The sequence below is a fragment of the Oncorhynchus mykiss genome, chromosome 25, assembly GCF_057628025.1.
Source record: "Oncorhynchus mykiss isolate SJ-2025 chromosome 25, ASM5762802v1, whole genome shotgun sequence".
Classification (NCBI taxonomy): Eukaryota; Metazoa; Chordata; class Actinopteri; order Salmoniformes; family Salmonidae; genus Oncorhynchus; species Oncorhynchus mykiss.
In genome coordinates this window covers 48,066,369-48,084,144 of record NC_143046.1, presented here as the reverse complement: position 1 = coordinate 48,084,144, position 17,776 = coordinate 48,066,369, and the positions used below count along the sequence as shown (strand labels likewise).

The 17,776-nt window shown below is 45.8% G+C and overlaps 1 protein-coding gene across 6 annotated transcripts in view; it reads right to left on the bottom strand.

Annotated features, from left to right (window-relative positions):
• Window positions 1-726: 726 nt before the first annotated feature.
• The window catches only part of LOC110505226 (protein Smaug homolog 1), an 86,468-nt gene continuing 69,418 nt past the window's right edge, over window positions 727-17,776 (bottom strand). For 3 of the 6 annotated variants that reach the window (XM_036962991.2, XM_036962996.2, XM_036962998.2), the window contains 4 exons: window positions 15,981-16,188; window positions 12,766-12,892; window positions 8,227-8,310; window positions 727-6,461 (listed from right to left, as the gene is read on the bottom strand). In XM_036962991.2, coding sequence (XP_036818886.2) covers window positions 6,433-6,461; window positions 8,227-8,310; window positions 12,766-12,892; window positions 15,981-16,188 — 448 coding nt within the window. In that variant the 3' untranslated portion in view covers window positions 727-6,432. Of the gene's footprint in view, window positions 6,462-7,480; window positions 7,724-8,226; window positions 8,311-12,765; window positions 12,893-15,980; window positions 16,189-17,776 lie in introns of all 6 variants that reach the window. The other 3 variants (XM_036962995.2, XM_090220427.1, XR_005039592.2) reach the window with 2 other exon arrangements.

The window sequence follows — 17,776 nt, the reverse complement described above, 5'->3', positions numbered from 1 at the left end:
CATGCTGACCTCTGACTTCACCTACTAAGGAAATCACCTCTTACACAAGTTTCGGCAGTTAAATGCAACAAAACATTATTTATGAAATTGAACCTTTATTAAACTTGGCAAGTCAGTTAAGAACAAATTCTTATTTACAATGACTGCCTACCCCGGCCATTTGTGCATCGCCCTATGGGCCTGGCTCCCAAGTGGGTGGACCTATGCCCACCCATGGCTACACCCCTGCCATGTGAAATCCATAGATTAGGACCTAATGAATTTATTTCAATTGACTGAAATCCTTATATGAACTGTAACTCACTAAAATCTTTGAGCATATTGCATTTATTTTTGTTCAGTATAGCAATATGGTTTTTGAATACAAGTTCCTGTCAAAACCACTATGCAAATGTCGGCTACAGCGGATCTGATTGAGTAGAGCCCTTAGTTCATGCAGCTTGTTGGCCATTAGCCAATCAGCGTTTCTCAACGAGTTCAAAGCACCCGTATGCATCCAACTCGTAAATTCCCACCTCCCACTTGGTTACGAATACAGCATAAGACAGACACCCAGATAAATGAACATTGGCAACAGGTTTTATGAATGTGCTTCAGTTCCTCTGATTCGTGGAATTTTGGGATGAGCAGCCAGTAGAATCGTCTCCTGCTATGGTGTGACCTCCCAGAATGCAAGATGTATCACTTATTAGAAATTGAAAAAAAAAAAAAAAATTATCCAGACAATTTTACAAGTTATTCTTTAATCTTTTTTTGTCTGTGGTTATCACAAAGACGTCAAGCATTTTAACACAGACCCCACAAAACATTCAGTATCTTTCACTCACACACTTAACAGCTCTCCCATTCTGACTACATGGCAATTTACACAGGAGTCTCCATAGGTCCATGTAGAACAGGACAGATGACCATCTACACTTCCTCTCACTAGCCAAACCCTGCCCGACGCAAGTAGCCAAGTTACAGGAACACAGAACCTGAGACAGGCTTTTGGCCGGGCATCAGGGCCGAATAACAGCAGCCTCCATTGGACCGGGCCATGTCATGTCGCAGCATTTCTGGCACATTTGACAAGATGTATTTTACAGTTACAGCATGATGCGCAAGCACACTCTTTCTCACACACAACATATACATCTGTTTGTTGTACAGACAGGTACAGTTCATAACTTCATATCAGCATTGAAAAGTACCTACAGAGTACAGAAACCAAAAAAATCTGCTGACAACACAAGGCCAGCCAGAAGAAGACAAGTGTTCCATATTGTTTTTGTCTGAAAATGTGACACCAACAAGACAAGTTTCAAAGTGTCCTAGAGGAGCTCGTATGCAGTTTGGAGGATGCCACCATGTAACTGTCAACATAGCTCTAACTGGGTTGCTTCATGTAATAATATTACAGTTTTCTAACGTCCATAGAAAATTATTTACATTTGGGGTAAATGTCTAGAGTACAAAAAAGGCACTGCCATTTGTTATTCAAAATATGACTGCCCAGCCTTGTGCATGCATTTCTAAAATGACTTCCTTTTGGGGGGGCTTTTGAGTTTTATTCTTAAACAAAAAAAATTGTTTTTTTAAATATATATGTAAGCCTGCAGTCAATACAGGATATCGGCTCTTCGATAACAAAAACAAAACAAATGAAAAGTACAGTAACGTGGTATAACCTTTGTTACAGTATGGATGATTTCGAGTTCACCCCCCCCCCCAAAAAAAAATCTCGCCATCGAATAATTGAGAGTTAAAAAAAAAAAAGCTTAATTTACACTAAAAGAAAAATAATATATTTGGAAAACTGTTAATACTGCAGTGTGTTCAGCAGCTCTCTCTCATCTCAGAGGGGAGGAGCCCTATAGAGTTTGGATGCACTTTGGAAAATAAAAAAATAAACCCTTTGAGGAGTCGAAGTCTGATCCACAGCTGCAGCAATATATGAACGACACCGACTCCTCTTCTGTTTACTGCCTCATCACTCTCTCATAGGCACATACTGTAGCGTACACTACATGCAAACACACAACCTCATGGGCACTAGTGAGTGTGTACATCCCCACCCTAGCATGCTCTATCCCCTGCCCTGCAGTTGTTGCCAATCTTATGGATGGGCTACTTCGCTTAGCCTTCCACTGTGATGTCATCAAGAACCACACAGGTGGTGGTTAGCTTAGTAGGCACGGATTGACCATTACCATATGGTTAGCCCTGAACCTTTAATACGCATAGAAAAAGTCTATTAGCTGACAAAGTAGGAAGGGCCTTATCCCACACAAATAACCCCAGACGAACCACGTCTCTTGGCAATGTGTCAAAAGGGTTGTCACCCTCTATCCAGTTTGTTTTGCTGGTGGCTGGATCAAAAAGTGAACTTTGCGAACAGAGCATCGAGGGGGTAAACATTTCTATCAAAGAGCACACGCAGTATTCAGTCATTTGGCCAACCAGGATATGATAAGCATTCACAAAGCGTCAGAAAAAACACACACATCCCAAGAAGACACTTGTTGCGCGTCTATCCTCCACTATCAAAAACAGAAATTTGCGATTATAATGTAGTTCAAAACAAAAATAACTATTATTTGAGATGTGCTTATGGTCACCAGCCATAGTAAGTTAATACATATGGTACTTTAAATAATACATCTAAATGAATACAATAAATCAACTCTGCAACAGTAATAGAAAAAAATAAAAAATAAATAATGATTTGAATCTGCTAATAATAGTATTGATTTATATGGCAGTGGCAAGTGGCTCTAACTACCATGTACTGTGTATCCACTGATGCACGTTGCATCGGTGTAACAATACATACTGTAATGCTGCCACTAAATATTTTCCAAAGCCATGCCACAAAAAAGGGTTCATGCCAATTCATGCATTATGCACCATTCGCCGTCCCAGTTAAGGCCATGCGTTTTTAGTGAGCGCACTTCCTGAAGTAGTGACGTATGGCTGACTGAAAAGGCCGGTGACGTTTAGTCAATAACAGGTTACAGGTTTGACTGGGTGAGGTTGTCAGTTGTCAACCCTACCTTTTGACAATATGGTTCAATCCAAGAACTTCAGTTCAATGTTCACTAGGGGAGTGGGCTGTAGTTCTTGTGGCAGAGAAAGGGGGGGGGGGGGGGTTCTCCGCCGGCGAGAAAGGGTGCATTTGGCATGAAGCTTGTTTCATTTCACGACTCGAGTTCACCTCCCTTTCTCTGAACTGCAAAACCCTGAACTTTCCCTTTCCAAACCCTTTGCTTCTCCCCACTGATGAAGGTCTATGGCACATACTTGACATTTCTATTGCTGCACCTATTGGAATTGTTATTGATGGATTAGCTGTAGTAAAATATCACGGCACCAAGTGCAGAACAAGAAAACAAGACTCTTTTTAAGAATAAAAAAATTACAAAATAACCCTCACAAAAACACAATTTTGGATCACTCCAAATTGATTCCAACTTGGGAAAAACCAACCAGGATGCCCATTCAGGCAATGACCTCATCAGCATGACCTTCCATGCACAAAAAACCCATACAGAGCCAAACTGTTATAAAAAAAACTTTTAAGAGCTTATTTTAACATTAACCTACCCTTATAGTCGGTCATGCAGATAACAACGAACAGAGGATACATAGAAAGACTAAAAAAACAATAAGAAATCAAAGTGCCTGGATGTCGGTAACTGCTTTTTGCCACTAGGTGGAGGTAAGTACTAAAAAAAGAGCAATCTCGGGGAGTAAAACTACTTTAAAACCCTTGCTATGCTGCTTGAGGGAAAGGAAACCTCCGCAGCAACCTTCTCATTCACTATGGCTACTTCCTGATTCTCCTCTGTGTACATCACTGGTTAGCATTCTCTCCTTCCTCCTTGATTCGTCTCTTACTTCCTAGTAAGATTGGGAGCGTATAGCATAAAACAAACAAGTAATCCTCATTCTAGTTCACAACAAGACCCATTAAAAATACTCCAGACCCACACTGACTAGCCCTAATTATAGACTAGGTCACACAACATTGTGCACCTGTTACAGGAACTTCGCTCCAGACAAAGCCCAAGCAAATGAACAGCAACTTTCAATGCATAGTCTGCAGGTACAAATAAAAACAATTAAAAAATTATATATACATACATACAACCGTTCAAAAGTTTGGGGTCACGTAGAAATGTCCTTGTTTTTGAAAGAAAAGCACATTTCTTGTCCATTAAAATAACATAAATTTGATCAGAAATACAGTGCAGACATTGTTAATGTTGTAAATGACTATTGTCGCTGGAAACGCCTCACAAGTTCTCAACTGACAGCTTCTTTAAATAGTACCCACAAAACCCCAGTGAATGGGATGCTGGCCTTCTAGGCAGAGTTGCGAAGAAAAAGACATATCTCAGGCTGGCCAATAAAAATAATAGATTAAGATGGGCAAAAGAACAGACACTGGACAGAGGAACTTTGCCTAGAAGGCCAGCATCCCGGAGTCGCCTCTTCACTGATGACGTTGAGACCGGTGTTTGCGGGTACTATTTAATGAAGCTGCCAGTTGAGGACTTGTGAGGCGTCTGTTTCTCAAACTAGACACTAATGTACTTGTTCTCTTGCTCAGTTGTGCATCGGGGCCCCCACTCCTTTTTCTATTCTGGTTAGAGCCAGTTTGAGCTATTCTGTGAAGGGAGTAGTACATACCGTTGTATGAGATTTTCAGTTTCTTGGCAATTTCTCACATGGAATAGCCTTCATTTCTCAGAACAAGAATAGACCAAAGAGTTTCAGAAGAAAGGTCTTTGTTTCTGGCCATTTTGAGCCTGTAATCAAACCCACAAATGCTGATGCTCCAGATACTCAACTAGTCTAAAGGCCAGTTTTATTGCTTCTTTAAAGCAGGACAACAGTTTTCAGCTGTGCTAACAAATTGCAAAAGGGTTTTCTAATGATCAATTAGCCTTTTAAAATGATAAACTTGGATTAGCTAACAAAACGTGCCATTGGAACAGGAGTGATGGTTGCTGATAATGGGCCTCTGTACGCCTATGTAGATATTCCATTAAAAATCAGCTTTTTCCAGCTACAATAGTCATTTACAACATTATCATCATCATCTACACAGTTTTGTATATAGATATATATAGGTATATATAGATAAACATAGATATATATATACACATATATTCACACACACGTGTATGTGTGTGTGTATATATAATATGTCATTGGCTGGTGTATAAGATGAGTTTACCCTGAACTTTACCACAACTCTGCGAGGCTATTTTCTTTTGTCTCGTTTCAAATCAAAGTCCCTGCCCCTGACATGAATCCATCATCGCTAAAGTCCTCTTCTCCTTCCAAATCACTTGGCAGAGACCATCCTGTGTTTCTCCACTTTCATTTCCCCTCCTCCCATCTCTCCTCATGCCTCTCTTTTCTTTCTACACACCTCCGCCGCATCCCTTTCTCTTTTTAGCGTTCTCATTTTCACACACGTTGGCTCTTGGTAAAGGAACAAAAGCAAAACACGACAAAACAATGAATAAGTCCGTGGTAATAATGATAGCTACTGTGGGACGTTAGTCTATAAAGCGACTAGTACGGGTAGTATGGCACTGCTTTCCAAAACGTTTTTAAAAAATTCAAGAGATAACATTCATACCTGAAATGTATAAATGTTTCAGTACCCTTGATAGTAGCATCTTGTGTAAACAATACATGTATAAATGCTTTTTTTCTGTCACCTATACAGAGCATAGGGTTCTCCCAAGCCTTTTGAAAAATGGCCTCCCTAAAACTCTCCCAAACAGTGGGAGGAAAAGCCAAGGCTTCTCTCACAAAGTGTCCCACATTGTTTACTTGGCTTGTTTGTTTTTGGCTCAGTGACACTGGGAGAAATGCTGACTGGTGTGAACTGGTGTGTGGATTGTGTTACTGGTCTGTAACTGGGACTGGGGGTGAGGGTAGAGAAGGGAACAGAGTCTGAAACTCTGTAGCATGATGTACTACAATACCCATAATGCACAACCCCCCCATTTCAACAGAGCCATTCGGTTGTTGGCTGAGGCCGACCCCAGTGATGCTACAGTATATCTCACATAGCCCGGCAGAGGGCACTCCTCAGACACTGTTGTGGGTAGTTATACTGGGTGCGACACTGTGAGGAGGGGAGTCTGTATTGCCTTATCTGTCACTGAAGCCCAGATTCTTATGAGGGTGCTGGGGCATAGCTGTGTTTTGTTGAGATGGTAACATGCCAATTTGCTGCTGTGTTAGCAGTTTTTCACAGTCTGGCTAATCGTGGCGGGATTTGGAGCTCGCCCACCTCCCCGGTTGACCTCTCCCATTGGCTGTGGGGGTGCCTGATGGGCAGGTGGGGTGTGGGGGGGGGGGCTTTGGGTGTTCGGCGAGACTCCTGGGACCAGCTCAGTCTCTTCTGGTCTCCTTCAGGTCCTCCTCTCAGATGGTGGATGTGCGGTCGACTCCATCTAGACACAGAATCGAGGGACATGGGACAAACCATCACATAGGAATGAGAATAACACAACTGGACAAATATAGATGGAATGGAATTCAAAGACAAAAAACAACTGTTGCATCTTGCTTGGCTGGACAAACAGAGAGGACCAAATGTTTGTCCCGGGTTGTGTCCCAAATGGCACCCTATACCCTAAATAGTGCACAACTTTTGACCAGGTCAATGGTCAAAAGTTTTGCACTATAATGACAATAGGGGGCCATTTGGGACATGGTCCCAGTGGTTCAGACAGAGTGAGCGATGAGTCAGCTGAAAACCCTGCATTACTACATTCATCGGAGGAATGTGCTTTGCCGTACTGTAGCACTAGTAGAGCTGGGTATACATGCTGGATGTGCTTCTACACAAAAAATGTGTGTGTGACCAGCAGTACCGGAAACCAGAGGCAGTCATTGGGGGAGGTTAGAGACCCACGATGGACTTTCTTTGGGTCTTCGGGCTTTAGAAATGCAGTAAATATCATAATGCACCCTATAGAACAGGGTGCATTACCTACAAGCGGTTTCATAAAGACTTGCTATTACTGGAGTTCCTGTGTGGCCCAGGGTCTCATGACATGGGTTGCATCCCAAATGGCACCCTATATAGTACACTGCACTGGTCAAAAGTAATGCACTATTAAAGTCATATATAGGCACAGTTTCAAATGCACCCCTAGCACTTACACTCGGCGCAAGTAAGCAATATGCTAATTACTCCACTTTTCCCTCTGATAGGCTAGATGAAACTTTCACCGTATTGGATATACATCCTTTCAGATCTACAGAACAGCCTAGAAGGTTTGGGTCTGGAAGCATGCCAATTAGGGAAATTACATTACAACTTCCTGTCAAATTGGTCAAAAGAAGAGAGAGAGTTTGATCATTATTAGAGCTGGACGTGGTTTTGCTGTATTTGAGCATGCCAGAGCTTTCTATTGGACATCACTTACTCTATTTGTAAAGAACGGCTCAGGGGCATTCCACTCACCATGAGTACTTTCCTTCTAATTTCTATTCTGTCCATTCAGTATGTTTCAGAGAGGAGAAGGAGCGTAGGGGTACAGCAGAGAGGAAGGGTCCTGTCGGAGACTGGCATTCCTCAGCTTCCCACATCTACTCTGGGGCTGTGTGTGTGGGCGTGTCCAGTCCACGCAAAAATATACACACACACACACAGCGCTGCTTGTCCACCCCAGCTCCGTGCCGAGCACTGAGGGCTACTGTCTCTGCGCTGGTGAGGCCGGGGAGAGAGAAAAAAAAACAGCCCCTTTATTCAAAGCTAAACTCCACTTATAATGGGAATGGGAACGGTTACTGCGTTTATCCATCTCCCTTCCCGTCTCCTCCTCTCCTCGCAATACGTGTGGATTCATTGTGAAGTCACACCCTGGCAACAGGCAAACGATGGTTCAAATATTATTTGATTAGCTGGAATTCCAAAGTTGTCTGTTTTTTTCTGTGCATGTGTATATGCTGTGTAAACAAAGTAGTAAAATACTGGAGTGTAGTGAAGGAGTGTGTGTGTGTGTGTGTGTGTGTGTGTGTGTGTGTGTGTGAGAGAGAAAGAGCGACAGAGAAAGTGTGTGTGAATCTCTATGTTTGTGTGTGTGCGAGCTCACGTTTTTATAAACCAAGGGGTACAGTAGATGTATACAGTAGTGTGTGTGTGTGAGTATTAACAAAGTCCAGTAGTAACTGGAGTGTATGTGTTCATGGTAGTTGTGGTGCTCTAACCTCCCAGAGCGTGCTCCGTCATACTCAGACACAGAGACTCCAGCCGGTTGTTGATGTCTGGTTCAGTCACCGGCACCTGGAGATCTGGAGATCATCACAACGTTACAACAACATACACACAACCAACTACCTGGAGTACAACACAACAGACACACAACCAACTACCTGGAGAACACCACCACAATGTTAGAACAACATACACACAACCAACTACCTGGAGAACACCACCACAATGTTACAACAACATACACACAACCAACTACCTGGAGAACACCACTACGTTACAACATACACACAACCAACTACCTGGAGAACACCACTACGTTACAACATACACACAACCAACTACCTGGAAAACAACATACCATACACACAACCAACAACCTGGAGAACACCACCACAACGTTACAACACACAACCAACTACCTGGAGAACACCACCACAATGTTACAACAACATACACACAACCAACTACCTGGAGAACACCACCACAATGTTACAACAACATACACACAACCAACTACCTGGAGAACACCACCACAACGTTACAACACACAACCAACTACCTGGAGAACACCACCACAACGCTACAACACACAAACAACTACTTGGAGAACACAACCAACTACCTGGAGAACACCACCACAATGTTACAACAACATACACACAACCAACTACCTGGAGACCACCACCACAATGTTACAACAACATACACACAACCAACTACTTGGAGAACACCACCACAATGTTACAACAACATACACACAACCAACTACCTGGAGAACACCACCACAATGTTACAACAACATACACACAACCAACTACCTGGAGAACACTACCACAATGTTACAACAACATACACACAACCAACTACTTGGAGAACACCACCACAATGTTACAACAACATACACACAACCAACTACTTGGAGAACACAACATACACACAACCAACTACTTGGAGAACACCACCAGAACGTTACAACATACACACAACCAACTACCTGGAGAACAGCACCACAACGTTACAACATACACACAACCAACTACCTGGAGAACACCACCACAATGTTACAACATACACACAACCAACTACCTGGAGAACACCACAACATACACACAACCAACTACCTGGAGAACACTACCACAATGTTACAACAACATACACACAACCAACTACTTGGAGAACACCACCACAATGTTACAACAACATACACACAACCAACTACTTGGAGAACACAACATACACACAACCAACTACTTGGAGAACACCACCAGAACGTTACAACATACACACAACCAACTACCTGGAGAACAGCACCACAACGTTACAACATACACACAACCAACTACCTGGAGAACACCACCACAATGTTACAACATACACACAACCAACTACCTGGAGAACACCACAACATACACACAACCAACTACCTGGAGAACACCACCACAATGTTACAACAACATACACACAACCAACTACCTGGAGAACACCACCACAACGTTACAACACACAACCAACTACCTGGAGAACACCACCACAACGCTACAACACACAAACAACTACTTGGAGAACACAACCAACTACCTGGAGAACACCACCACAATGTTACAACAACATACACACAACCAACTACCTGGAGACCACCACCACAATGTTACAACAACATACACACAACCAACTACTTGGAGAACACCACCACAATGTTACAACAACATACACACAACCAACTACCTGGAGAACACCACCACAATGTTACAACAACATACACACAACCAACTACCTGGAGAACACTACCACAATGTTACAACAACATACACACAACCAACTACTTGGAGAACACCACCACAATGTTACAACAACATACACACAACCAACTACTTGGAGAACACAACATACACACAACCAACTACTTGGAGAACACCACCAGAACGTTACAACATACACACAACCAACTACCTGGAGAACAGCACCACAACGTTACAACATACACACAACCAACTACCTGGAGAACACCACCACAATGTTACAACATACACACAACCAACTACCTGGAGAACACCACAACATTCACACAACCATCTACATGGAGAACACCACAAATACGTTACAACAACATACACACAACCAACTACCTGGAAACACCACCACAATGGTACAACAACATACACACAACCAACTACCTGGAAACACCACCACAATGGTACAACAACATACACACAACCAACTACCTGGAAACACCACCACAATGGTACAACAACATACACACAACCAACTACCTGGAGTACACCACCAAAATGTTACAACAACCAACGTTCACGCAATTTACCACGGAGGGGTATACTACAAACAGAATCAATGAGTTGGCCAGATAACTTTGATCAACTATTGATTTTCTGGTTTATTAAGAAAGTGGAAGAACTTGACTGGCCTGCAGAGCCCTGACCTCAACCCCATCGAACACCTTTGGGATGAATTGGAACGCCGACTGCGAGCCAGGCCTAATCGCCCTACATCAATGCCCGACTTCACTAATACTCTTGTGGCTGAATGGAAGCAAGTCCCTGCAGCAATGTTCCAACATCTAGTGGAAAGCCTTCCCAGAAGAATGGAGGCTGTTATAGCAGCAAAGGGGGGACCAACTTCATATTAATGCTGATTTTGGAATGAGATGTTCAACGATCAGGTGTCCACATACTCAAAAACAAACGTAAGCAATATTGAAAATATTATGTTTTAGTGAAATGTTATATCTGTTTGGGCTACTTGTGCAGTCTACAAATTATTTGTAATTATGTTCCGGTCCCCTGACCATCCAGTCAATAATAAATCATCCCGCGGCTGAATGGAGTGGTTGATCCCTGATCTAAAGGTCTCAATCCTATAATACCTTAACCTTTCCTGACATCACCACCCCCAGTTAGCAACGGACAAGAGGAGGGAATTATTGTGGGACCCAAACCCCTGTGTCATAACAATCACCTCCACTCAACCACACCGCTTGTGCCGTTCTTAATCTGATTACACTACACCGCCAATTAACAAACTGTTTCCACATTACACCCTATCAATACAATACCCAGTCACTTGGGTTATTCACACCAGGGTGGTTTGGCATGCGTGTGGTGTGTGTCTACTTCTCAAGTCTAAAGTCACCCGTTCCGCCACAAGGGGGACCCCCAACCTCCCAAAAAACGTTAGAAGTGACAGAGGGTCAAATGCTTACTTGCTAGCCGAGCAGCTCCCTTACTTCAACTGTGAGCTCCTATCACAGGGGGATATCTAGGCTAATGGTCTTTAGCTGCTACTGCCTGCCTTGCCCAGGGTGGCTGTGAAAATCCCTTAGGGGTATAGAGAAGAGCGGAGTTAGGCACTCGCCGCCCCTCGGCTAGACAGAACAGTCCGCCACTGGCTATTTTTAGGTCTCAAATCCTGTCCCCCTCCACACATACACTCGTGTGCTCACATGCTTGTGCACAATTTTTTTTGTATAATTTAAAGAAGAATCAAATAATCAATAATTTAAAGAAGGGAGAGATGGAGGGTGAGAGAGTGGGAGTCCTAGCTCGGCGAGGCCGAGACAGAGCGAGAGGCCGAGAGAGAGGGACCGAGAGTGAGAGAGAGGCCGCGAGTGAGAGAGAGGCAGAGAGAGAGAGAGAGGCCGAGAGAGAGAGAGAGGCCGAGAGAGAAAGCGAGCCAGAGAGAGAACGCGAGCCAGAGAGAGAACGCGAGCCAGAGAGAGAACGCGAGCCAGAGAGAGAACGAGGCAGAGAGAGAACGAGGCAGAGAGAGAACGAGAGACAGGCCGCAGCGAGTGTGCGAGAGCGAGAGAAAAGGGAATGTGTGCCAGGGCACCCCAGCCACCCTGCACAAAGAGACTCATTGTAACAGTCCGCTGACTCTTCCCTCTCTCCGTCCTTCCCTTCCTCCTTCTCCGTCACATACTGCTGCATTCCCTCTTACCCCCTGAAACTACCCTCCCCCTTCTTCCTCTCCATTCTAAAAAAGGGGGGGGGATACACTTTGGTTCACCATGAAAGACAGACCGGAGGAGGAAGTCCCCGCTGTCACATTGATGTCCATTTTTGTCCTGCGGCTACACCATCCAACCGTTACCGAGCAGAGCATTGACTTGAATGGGAATGTCTGTTCTGGTTATTCTATTTTTATGAGCCTGGCCAGCATTTGGGGTAATGGGACCAGTGTATCAGATGCTGTAATGCCACACACACACACACACACACACACACACACACACAACAGTCTTGGGTAAAGCTCCCTGCAATACACCATCATCCTCAACACACTGCATTTAACGCAACAGGAACAACATCTCTCTCCAGGTTAACAAAGGGGAAGGTACTGAGGATGCTAGGCTGATAAGAGTTTATGGAGACAGATGGAGAGGGATGGAAAGAAGAAGACAAAAGTGCAAGTTTGAAAAAAAGAGGGACAGGGTAAGATAAAGAGAGCAACGGAAAGAGAGAACGGGTTACCTTGTACAGTAGGGTAATGTGTAACTGTGTGTATGTTTCTCTTACCAGACTGCTGGAACATGACCATGGTGTGTGGCGTGGTGTGGACAGGCAGGGAGCGGGTCCTCTGCACTGAGCTGTGGGTTCGGCTTGGCATGCTGTTACTTCCCCCGGGGTTGGCGAACCAAAGACCCTGTTGGACAAACTGATAGTCAGACAGGCAGCCACAACAGACAGGTAGGCTGGAGACTCTTTGGATCATTACAGACCGAGACTCACACACACGCCAGTATATCTTTGGATCATTATAAAAACTGGCACAACAATTAAAATGGGTGCCACAAATCTAACCACGAACAGACATTTCTGGGAAATATGTTAATAGTGGCAGCTCATCCACTAAGGCGTTAGGGGCTGGCTGTGCCCCACTTCTGATTGGTCAAAAAAAAAAAAAAAAAAAAAAACCCACACATATATATATATATATATATATATATATATATATATATATATATACACACACACACACACACACACACACACAAAACTAGTGTGGTTAATGTGTGTACATTTTACAGTTTCAAATATGTCCAAAACAAGCAGTCTGGTTACCTATAGTCTGCAACAGCGTTCGAACTGCTGCGCAGTCATTGGATTGCATAGCCAGCTATTACATTGAGAAGACGGCAATGAACTTGTAAAATAAATCATGACAGTCATTGGAAACCAGGGACCTGAACCAGACGTTCACATACAGGGGCGGCAGGTAGCCTAGTGGTTAGAGCGTTGGACTAGTAATCGAAAGGTAGAACAAGGCAGTTAACCCACTGTTCCCTGGTAGGCCGTCATTGAAAATAAGAATTTGTTCTTAACTGACTTGCCTGGTTAAATACATAAAAAGTACAGTCAAAGACCGTGGGGAACCTTCTTGCGGATCTGGTAGGATAAAAAAAAACAAGTCTCTGTGCCTCCCCCGCATGGACACTAGCTACTGGCAAGTGGACACTAGCTACTGGCAAGTGGACACTAGCTACTGGCAAGCTAACTAAAGTTACCGGCGAACTCATTATGCTTGTGACATTATGCTAGCTAGCTATCCCCCGTTAGAGAATAAATATGAACTTGTTCTTGTTGCGTTTTCCCTGTGCTTTTGTTAACGATGCACTCGTGTGTTGACTGTGCGCTGCTCGTTCAAAAAATAATAATATTTTGGTTATTGTTATTTAGCCAATCAGCGGCCGACACTATGTTAATGCCCCTACGACACCACAGTAATATGACATACAGTTCTGAACAACGTTGGCGATACTTGAAATGCCCCACACCTTGGCACCCAGGGAATTGTAGTTTCAGATCCTTAGACAAACTACAGAGTTGTAATGGTGGTATAAATCTTAATTTATATTGATTTAATTCTCATACACACACTTGACTGCAGAATGGTACCGCGGTAGCACTGGTAGTATACAGCTTAAATATTGTGCAATGTACATTTTGGTTCAACTCTGATGAAAATGGACTCGCATACATTTTCCTAAAATCTGTTTAATTGGGACTTTATCACGTGACTAACTGCACACCCGGGGGTGTGGCTTTATAAGTGTGTAAAAACTGGGGAGGGCACCCCAGAAGTGTTACCTCTCTAGCCTATAACTCCTGAGTCATTATACAGTCAACCTTTGATTTTTCTCTCCCCGTTTAGCCTCAAACTACTGACACTCTTTAACTGCACGGATTCCTCTCTAACCTGCCTATTATACATTCAACCTTCTCTCTTTCTTTCTCTTCTCCCGCTCTCCCTACACTCTCTCTCCCCTAACCGCTCTCCCGACTCCCTCTGTCCGTCTTGCTTTCTCCCTTCCCCGGCCCTCCCGTACAGAGGGCCAGCGAAAAAAAGGAAATGCCTGAGCACTGTTCTCACTGCCTCTGACGAGCTCATTCTCTCTCCCTCCCGGTCGCCCATCCCCCTTCACCACCAACTCCCTAACTATGACTCACCCTCGCTCTCTCCTTTCTTTTAATACACACCTTTCGATCCTGTCCAAACAAACTGTCCGACAGAGAGTGTGCGAAATGTGGAGGAAGTGGTTTGGAATTTCCTCCCATTGTAAGGATGCCTAGAAAAATGCTGAATGGGAGCGGAGCAGACGTATGCGAGTGCCAGGTTAATCACTGCTGCCGACGAGAGGACCGTTCCACTCAGCAGTAGTGATGTAGGGCCTGTGGAACGCCACTTCACCCGGCACTTTGCTGTTGCGTTTTCCCCCTTATGGTTGTGTGTTTCTATGAATGTTTTTTTACAACTCTGTATTTCACAGGGAGGGATCATTCGTGACAGATGCTGAAAGAGGGAAAATGTGGCTAGGTTTGGACTACTTCTCTGTGTGGTGGGACGATTCCAGACACGTGATCAAGTAGTGGTTCTCGCACTCTTTCCTTTCTCCAGTTATTATATTACCCCCTAATGTATATTTAAGCAGTAAGGCCAGAGGGGAAAGAAGATACCTACTCGGTTGGAACAGTGGGTTAACTGCCTTGCTCAGGGGTAGAACGACAGATTTCTACCTTGTCAGCTCGGGGATTAGATCCAGCAACCTTTTAGTTATTGGCTCCTACCCACCAGGCTACCTGCCGCCCCTAGGTGTGGTATATGGCCAATATACCACAGCTAAGGGCTGTTCTTACCCACGATGCATTGCGGTAACCAGTTTATAATAGCAATAGGGCACCTCAGGGTTTGCGGTATATGGCCAATATACCACGGCTAAGGGCTGTATCCAGGCACTCCGCATTGAGTGCATATCGTGCATATATTGCTGTGGTATATTGGCCATATTGCTTAAATACACAGTTCCTCTTGAGACTGAGAAGACAACAATGCTTTCGTTTTTTCATCTGGGGCCTTTTGTATCACGACCCACTACTGTAGCAAACCAAATTGACGCTGACGAGGATTGTTTGTCTTTTCATTGAGAGGTAGACAACTCTGCAATATGACATCACCGAACAAATCCACATGAATGCCCAAAATGGAGATACGTGCGCTTAATTCAGACCTCACGCATTGATGCCAATTGGAGACTTGAGCACGCCACTGTGGGCAGGGCCTAGATAGACGGGGCTAGGAGAACGTTAGATCGGGGCGTCCCCAACTGTCATCCTAGCCCAAAGGGAGACTGACATCACCAAATAAATAAAACATCTACATCAATTGCCTGGGCTATGGGTGGAGGCCAAGTGCCTATTGGCTAGGAGAAAGTTAAAGTCAGAAGTGTCTCCACCTGTCGTCCCTGCTTGAGGCCAGTGGGGGTGCTGCTGGCGCTATGTGGCGTGGGTCCCAGCAGGCCCAGCCTGGCGCCGGGCAGGCTCCGAGAGGGCATCTGGAACTGGCGCAGGCTGCGACGGGCCGCCGACACGCTGCTGCTGCCCCCCACGCAGCCCGCCGTGGGGAGAGAATTGGACTGGCTGAAGCCACGGCTACTGCTGCTGCTGCATGGGGGGAGAGAGATCATAATTTGACCCTTTTCCCAATATTTTGGAGACCGTTAGGAATCAAAGAAGGTCAAGTATTTTGTGACAACAGCGTGTCACACTCTCTCTCCGTTCGTGTGTGTGTGTCACCCTCTCTCTCTCTCCGTTCGTGTGCGTGTGTGTCACCCTCTCTCTCTCTCCGTTCGTGTGCGTGTGTGTCACCCTCTCTCTCTCTCCGTTCGTGTGCGTGTGTGTCACCCTCTCTCTCTCTCCGTTCGTGTGCGTGTGTGTCACCCTCTCTCTCCGTTCGTGTGCGTGTGTGTCACCCTCTCTCTCCGTTCGTGTGCGTGTGTGTCACCCTCTCTCTCCGTTCGTGTGCGTCACCCTCTCTCTCCGTTCGTGTGCGTCACCCTCTCTCTCCGTTCGTGTGCGTCACCCTCTCTCTCCGTTCGTGCGCGTCACCCTCTCTCTCCGTTCGTGCGCGTCACCCTCTCTCTCCGTTCGTGCGCGTCACCCTCTCTCTCCGTTCGTGTGTGTGCGCGTCACCCTCTCTCTCCGTTCGTGTGTGTGCGCCACCCTCTCTCTCCGTTCGTGTGTGTGCGCGTCACCCTCTCTCTCCGTTCGTGTGTGTGCGCGTCACCCTCTCTCTCCGTTCGTGTGCTTCACCCTCTCTCTCCGTTCGTGTGCTTCACCCTCTCTCTCCGTTCGTGTGCTTCACCCTCTCTCTCCGTTCGTGTGTGTGCGCGTCACCCTCTCTCTCCGTTCGTGTGTGTGCGCGTCACCCTCTCTCTCCGTTCGTGTGTGTGCGCGTCACCCTCTCTCTCCGTTCGTGTGTGTGCGCGTCACCCTCTCTCTCCGTTCGTGTGTGTGCGCGTCACCCTCTCTCTACGTTCGTGTGTGTGCGCGTCACCCTCTCTCTCCGTTCGTGTGTGTGCGCGTCACCCTCTCTCTCCGTTCGTGTGTGTGCGCGTCACCCTCTCTCTCCGTTCGTGTGTGTGCGCGTCACCCTCTCTCTCCGTTCGTGTGTGTGCGCGTCACCCTCTCTCTCCGTTCGTGCGTGTGCGCGTCACCCTCTCTCTCCGTTCGTGCGTGTGCGCGTCACCCTCTCTCTCCGTTCGTGCGTGTGCGCGTCACCCTCTCTCTCCGTTCGTGCGTGTGCGCGTCACCCTCTCTCTCCGTTCGTGCGCGTCACCCTCTCTCTCCGTTCGTGCGCGTCACCCTCTCTCTCCGTTCGTGTGCGTGCGCGTCACCCTCTCTCTCCGTTCGTGTGCGTGCGCGTCACCCTCTCTCTCCGTTCGTGTGCGTGCGCGTCACCCTCTCTCTCCGTTCGTGTGCGTGCGCGTCACCCTCTCTCTCCGTTCGTGTGCGTGCGCGTCACCCTCTCTCTCCGTTCGTGTGCGTGCGCGTCACCCTCTCTCTCCGTTCGTGTGCGTGCGCGTCACCCTCTCTCTCCGTTCGTGTGCGTGCGCGTCACCCTCTCTCTCCGTTCGTGTGCGTGCGCGTCACCCTATCTCTCCGTTTGTGTGCGTCACCCTCTCTCTCCGTTCGTGTGCTTCACCCTCTCTCTCCGTTCGTGTGCTTCACCCTCTCTCTCCGTTCGTGCGCG